General features: G+C 52.0%; 2 protein-coding genes across 2 annotated transcripts; one reads left to right on the top strand and one right to left on the bottom strand.

The window, feature by feature from the left end:
• The first annotated feature begins 93 nt into the window (after positions 1 to 93).
• Positions 94 to 3506, top strand: TMOD4 (tropomodulin 4). Its single transcript, XM_060087368.1, has 9 exons — positions 94 to 216; positions 424 to 580; positions 893 to 1009; positions 1488 to 1577; positions 1760 to 1890; positions 1986 to 2093; positions 2490 to 2633; positions 2898 to 3042; positions 3447 to 3506. Exons 1-9 carry the CDS (start codon positions 94 to 96, stop codon positions 3467 to 3469), a joined length of 1038 nt encoding a protein of 345 aa, XP_059943351.1. The 3' UTR covers positions 3470 to 3506.
• A 573-nt stretch (positions 3507 to 4079) lies between these two features.
• SCNM1 (sodium channel modifier 1) lies at positions 4080 to 6766 on the bottom strand. The gene is made up of 7 exons (XM_060087380.1): positions 6604 to 6766; positions 6288 to 6358; positions 5638 to 5726; positions 5440 to 5537; positions 5232 to 5320; positions 4611 to 4805; positions 4080 to 4235 (listed from the first exon to the last, which is right to left on the bottom strand). The coding sequence occupies exons 1-7, from the start codon at positions 6652 to 6654 to the stop codon at positions 4136 to 4138; spliced, it is 693 nt and encodes a 230-aa protein (XP_059943363.1). The 5' UTR covers positions 6655 to 6766; the 3' UTR covers positions 4080 to 4135.
• Between the last annotated feature and the right edge of the window lie 9 nt (positions 6767 to 6775).

Genomic DNA, 6775 nt, shown 5'->3' with positions numbered 1-6775 from the left:
ACTGTGTCCATGTACATCTTTCCATTGTCCAACCACTTTCCCCATGTACCCCAGGCTCCGTGAGTGCCACACTGGGGAGGGGGTGGGGCCATCATGTCATCGTATCAGAAGGAACTGGAGAAATACAGAGACATAGATGAAGATGAGATCCTAAGGACCTTGAGCCCTGAGGAGCTAGAGCAGCTGGACTGCGAGCTACAGGAGATGGACCCCGAGGTAGGGGCTCTAGCACAGGGTACCAGGGGCAGTCCCCAGGCATTTGGGAAGGGTGTGGGGCCCTGGGTGACTAAGACCAGGGCTATCTACAGGGCCTGGAGTCCAAAGAGGGTCAGGGGAATGGTGTCTGGAGATGTTTTAGGGAGCCTTGGAGGTGCCCCAGGTCAGAGGGAAGGTCTGACTTGCTCCCCAAAACTCATCCCTAAGAACATGCTCCTGCCAGCTGGACTAAGACAACGTGACCAGACAAAGAAGAGCCCAACGGGGCCGCTGGACCGAGAGGCCCTTTTGCAGTACCTGGAACAGCAGGCACTAGAGGTCAAAGAGCGTGATGACTTGGTTCCCTACACAGGCGAGAAGAAGGGTATGGAGACCCTAACATCCATGCCTTCCAGAACCCAAATGGTTGTCTCTCAAATGTCCCCTCCAGCTTCCCTCTCACCTTACAGCTCCTAGCTGCCCAGGGACTCAGCTGCCTACACCTGCATGCCAGCTTGCACTCTTCAGCTCTTAGAAGAGATCAAGGGGACCCAGGAGTCCTGAGCTTGTAGAGGACTCAGGCTTTACAGTGGCTCCAGTGACCCAGCATTCCACCTCCTGGAGAAGGAAAGGAATCTGGAGGCCAGGATCTTAGGAGAAATGACCTGTACCTGAACCATCCTCATCTCTCCATCAGGGAAACCCTATATTCAGCCCAAGAGAGAAATTCCAGTCCAGGAGCAGGTCACTCTGGAGCCTGAGCTGGAGGAGGCACTGGCCCATGCCACAGATGCTGAGATGTGTGATATAGCAGGTGGGCAGCTGTGGGAAGTTGAGGAGTTGGGAAGATCTGGGGCAGGGGCTCCTAACCATGGCATGGGGCTAATGGGGAAGGCCCTGAACCAGGATGTGGACCTTTTGAGAAAGCCTCAGGCAGTGGTTTTAAATTTTTCTTGTTTATGTATGTATTCACTCATCTTTAAATTTAATAAGTTAACAACTCTAGGGCAATTTTACAGGGATTATAAAGCAAAACTATTCTGGCTGAAAACAGGAGGGTCTGACAGACTCCCTCACCCTGTAGTGTCTCCTTAGGGATCTTCCCTTAGCCCTGTCTCAATGTTTTAAAAACCACTGCCTTACGCAGTTTAATGGAAGGGACCCCTGGGACCAAGGGAGAGTTGAAGAGGTCAGGCTTCAAAAATGCAACAGATTCAGAATGAGGTCGGTGGGGGACCTGGAACAAGTCCATTTCTCTCATTCCCTGTCTCCCCTCTGCTTACTCTCTCCAGCCATTCTGGGCATGTACACACTGATGAGCAACAAGCAATACTATGATGCTATCTGCAGTGGAGAAATCTGCAACACTGAAGGCATTAGCAGTGAGTGTGTTTGGGAGCATGGCGCCCAGGGCTCTTGGCAGGCAGTCCCAGAGTCTGAGCAAAGGTAGCAAAGGGTGAAACAGGTGAATCAGGGAGAGGACATGATGCATAAGTCATGAGAACCAATGGGGAGGAGATTGTGGGGGACATGTTGGAGTTTCCTTCCTGCCCTCACCCACCAGGTGTGGTGCAGCCTGACAAGTATAAGCCAGTGCCGGATGAGCCCCCAAATCCCACAAACATCGAGGAGATACTGAAGAGTGTTCGAAGCAATGACAAGGAGCTGGAGGAGGTGAATCTCAATAATATCCAGGTATCTGACCCCCATCCTCTAAGCAATAACACTGGGATAACTCTGCTGACATATGTGAGTCCCCTAGCCCACCATCTCCTATTCCTCTTTGATAGGACATCCCGATACCCATGCTAACTGAGCTGTGTGAAGCAATGAAGACAAATACCCATGTCCGGAGCTTCAGTCTGGTGGCCACAAGGAGTGGTGACCCCGTTGCCAGTGTAAGGCTAGCTGACATCCCTAGCCCTCTCCCTGCACCCTGACATGCCCCGCTGGCAGGGCTGACATAAAGGGTTGTGCTGGGGGTGCTATTCCCATCATGCTCTCTTAGGGGAGCCCTGCTGGAGACTCCTACCCTCAGTCCTATGACTCACCGCTCTGAAATTCTCAGCTCATCTTCCTGAAGAGCCACAACCCTCCTACCCACGCCAACTCCACTGCGCACTTAATCTCCCTGCTTTCCTTGCTACCTACTCCCACACCTGCCTCCCTCAAGCCCCACCCACAGCTCAAGGACTCTTCTCCAAGAGCTGTGTTTCCCTCTTGCTCCTGTTCTTTCTCTCCTCAGTCATCTGTGAAACTGTCCCCTAACCCTAACCCAAGCTCCTACTACCCAGGCGGTGGCTGACATGTTGCGTGAGAATCGTAGCCTCCAGAGCCTGAACATTGAATCCAACTTCATTAGCAGCGCAGGGCTCATGGCTGTGCTGAAGGCAGTTCAGGAGAATGCCACACTCACTGAGCTCCGCGTAGACAACCAGGTCAGTATTCCCTTCCCTTCTCCTGATCTTTGCAGTCAGCTAATACTCACTGAGCCTCCTCCCTGAGGCAGCCACTGGGGCATGATCTCATCTGATCTTGTTTGAACTCTCCTCTTCTTTGTCCCTATGAGGGGAGCCAAGGCAGCGCCTCTTATCACCCACTCTGAAGAAACAAGCCTCTTTGACCTCCCAAGGGGTCGGTGGTCTAGGACTGTGAACAACCCAGACAGGGTGGGTGACAGCTTCCATCTCTCCTTCCCCCAGCGCCAGTGGCCTGGTGACGCAGTGGAGATGGAGATGGCCACCATGCTTGAACAGTGCCCCTCCATTGTCCGCTTTGGCTACCACTTTACACAGCAGGGGCCACGAACTCGGGCAGCCCAGGCCATGACCCGGAACAATGAACTGCGTGAGTAGCTGCAGACGTGGTGTGTGGGGGAGAGGGCACGTAGCTGCAGAAGCTGGTGGATGCTCCTGAAAGCTGACTTAGTGACTAACAGCCTGGGGTGCTGCCAAAGTGACTCACATGAGAAGCTCAAACCCCGTAGGTGATCCGAAAGTAGACAGAAAAGCTCCTCTGCCCAAATATACCAGGAGAGAGGCGGAGGGAAGCTACACATACCTGTTTGGGGGAATGGTATTTTTATTTGCTGCGTTTTCTTATTTTGTTAATGTGAGGGGGGAAGGGTATGTTTGGTGGCCTCAGACATTACCTCTTTATGAGTCTGGCCAAGGAACTAGAAAGAAGAAGAGCACCTTTGCAGGAAGCAAGAGATGGGATAATGACTTGTGTTTACTCTTCCTCCTTTACAGGTCGCCAGCAAAAGAAGAGATAACACTACCCTTCCCTTTACCAACTAGAGCTCGGAGCCCTGAAAGCTTAAATCCTCATCTTGTAAATAAAAGCCCTTCTGTCCACTCTGCCTGCCTCCTTCCTTGGGCTTTGGGGTGGAAATCTTGGCGCTAACCCTCAAGGGTTACTGCCAATTCATCAGGGGATTATTTATACTCTGGGGATCAGCAGGCAGGGAGGTTCAGGTTACCAGCAGGAGGTGGGGGAGCTCCCTCCCTTGGTGTTCCCCATAACCCTGCCAATGCCTTTAGTCTCTTCTACTTTCACAGGGTGGCCAGCCCTGGCCCTGTTTCTTGACATGTCCGGCCCCTCCCCCCGAACGCCTACCCACAACCCCCATGTTATTTGAAGGAGGAAAGGACTTTGAGTGGAGGTGGAGAAGAAGGCAGAAAACATGAAGGGCAAAAACCTCCTTCTGACAGACTTATTAATAGGGCACTGGGCTGCATGCAGCTGACGCTTGGCATGACTTTGCTAGAAGGTGGGGGAGGGGTTAGAAGTATGGGGAGCTGTGTACATTGCAGAGAAGAACTGGCTGGGCTGAGAAGGAACAGATCTGAAATCCTGAAACAAGGAGCCAGACTCAAGGAAAGTTAGGCTCCCAGCACCCGCTGTAGTTTATTTGTGAACTGAACGGGGCAAGAGGGTGTCAGTCCAAGGGGAGATCAGGGGGTTCCTCTTCATCAGAGTCAAACTCAACATTTTCATCTTTTATCCATCGACCTCGTCCATCTGGGATCCATCCAGAGCTGGAAACATCAGAAAAAAGAGAATTGGTCAGGAAAGGAAGTTTATTAAGAAATTAGTGGGTGGGCTTCCCTGGTGGCGCAGTGGTTGAGAGTCCGCCTGCCGATGCAGGGGACACGGGTTCGTGCCCCGGTCCGGGAAGATCCCACATGCTGCGGAGCGGATGGGCCCGTGAGCCACGGCCGCTGAGCCTGCACGTCCGGAGCCTGTGCTCCGCAATGGGAGAGGCCACAACAGTGAGAGGCCCGTGTACCGCAAAAAAAAAAAAAAAAAAGAAAGAAATTAGTGGGGATAAGTAAAAACACTTGAGAAGCTTTGAAAAAAGGAGGGTCAGAGAGAAAAGGGGAAATCTGAGGAAAGTGATTCTGCATACTCACCTTCGAAGGGTGAGGTAATGATCCAGGGCCCGTCTTCTTGTGGGGCTCATAGGTGCAGGGGATGAGACAGTTGCCGACTCCTTGGTCTGTGAGCCAGTCTCAGGCTCAGGTTCTCTACTGATCTTCCCACTTTGGGGTTCAACCTCTGGGGGTGGCAAAGGGGAACAAGAGACAGAGGGACGAAGGGCTTCTGGTCTGGGTAGAGAAGAATCAAAGTCTGTAAAAGCAGTAAAGGAAAGGGCCAAATCTCCTGTGACTCCCAACCCCTTAAAGCAGTGCTTCCTAAACTGTGTTCCTCAAGATATTAATAAGCGTTCTGCATAAAAACGATTGTGGAATCCAGTGAATTTAGGAAAGGTTAAGTTAACTTTTTTAAGGTTTTTTTTTTTAATCTTAAGACTTCGTAGAGCCCTTAAAATATACTAATATTACTATTCTTCAAATAGGATTACAAAGCACCACTGCCCAAACTTTTTTCTTAATTACAGGATTCTTTTTCCTGAAATACAAGTTAACACCTCCAGAACACTAGTATTCCTCAGACTACAATTCGGAAAACAATCACTTTAGAGCCATCTATCTCCTGTCCCTCCCTATCTCTGGCTTTCCCACCCCACAGACCTGTACTTCCGGCGGCAGCAACTGTTATAGTGAGGAGCTCTGTGCAGAGCGCTCTGGGTGATAAGTCGAGTCTGGGTTAACAGAGGAGCCTGGCATGGAGATGGGAGACAGAATCAGAGCCTTCAGAGCTAGAAAGAAGCCAAAGCCCTTCAAGCCTAAGGTGTGCAGCACAGTCCTGCCTGGAACACAACCTCCCTGCTCTGATTACCTCCACTTTGGTCTCTTCCCTCTTCAGTTCATTCTGCTCTCTTGGATTCTGCTCCATGCCCTTTCCTGGCTGCTTCTTGCCATAGAAAAGCTGCAGGCCTGAGGAGGAAGGGGAAGAGAATAAAAAGCAGAGCACCAAGGATGGTCTGAAGAGATTTTAAGGGTTTATTCGCCATCCTCTGTCTTCTCCCAAACTTACTGGATAGATGCTTCTTGCCTGCACGGTGGGCAGTCAGCATGGCCAGAGTGTCCAGTACAGGTCGATGGGGACATATGGCACAAGCAAAGCTGGGGAGGAGGAAAGAAGAAGATAATTGGCCCCAGAGTAGTGGAGTCTCGGCCATGGGTCCCACCCCGTCCTAGCACTCCTTTCCAAAGCCCAGCTCCCAAGTCTCCCAATGTCCACCAACCACATCCCTGTCGCTCACTCCTAGCTAAAGAATCTTAGGTACTCCCGCTCTCCTCCTTAATAACAAAAGTTTATTAGGCATCCCTAGTGGCACAGTGGTTGAGAGTCCGCCTGCCAATGCAGGGGACACGGGCTCGAGCCCTGGTCCAGGAAGATCCCACATGCCGCAGAGCAACTAAGCCCGTGCGCCACAACCACTGAGCCTGCGCTCTAGAGCCCGCGAGCCACAACTACTGAAGCCCGCGCACTTAGAGCCTGTGCTCCGCAACAAGAGAAGCCACCACAGTGAGAAGACCGCGCACCGCAACGAAGAGTAAGCCCCGCTCGCCGCAACTAGAGAATGCCTGTGGGCAGCAACAAAGACCCAGCGCAGCCAAAAAAAAAGTTTATTGAGCCTCTAACCGCAGAACCCTTAGGCTTGATCCACTCCTCGCCCTCACCGTCCATCCCGTAGCATCAGCGCCTCATCCTCTGGGATATAACTGGCCAGCAGATCCCCAACTCTTCGTTTCTGCAGGAGATAGGGGAAGAAGTCCGGACGGGATAAAAGTGAAATGATAGGGACGAGGACTCAAAGGGAATAAAGACCATGGGGAGAGCAGAGATCTGGGGCGAAAAAGGGGTCAACAGCAGCTCTAGTCGTCTGGCTCCCTCCGCACCACCCCCCACCAGTTGTTGTCACAGCAACAAAACAGCTCCTTCACATCCTTCAGAGGGCAGGTGAAGCTGCTCCAGACGCTCTTCTCTCGCGCTTACTTTGAGCACATTGAGTTGACTCCAATCATCCCCTTCCCTCTTGAAAGACATCACGACTGTGAGCCCCAGAAATGATCAATTCTACGGCTCCGCCTTCGTCACTCCTTTCAGGCCACCGTAGCGAGAGTGGGACTGCTACCTTCCTTCCTGTCTCTTTCCGGTTGGCCCCCTT

The sequence above is a fragment of the Mesoplodon densirostris genome, chromosome 2 (assembly GCF_025265405.1).
Source record: "Mesoplodon densirostris isolate mMesDen1 chromosome 2, mMesDen1 primary haplotype, whole genome shotgun sequence".
NCBI classification, from domain to species: Eukaryota; Metazoa; Chordata; class Mammalia; order Artiodactyla; family Ziphiidae; genus Mesoplodon; species Mesoplodon densirostris.
The sequence above is the reverse complement of the archived record's forward strand: the minus strand, read 5'-3'. Positions and strand labels throughout refer to the sequence as shown.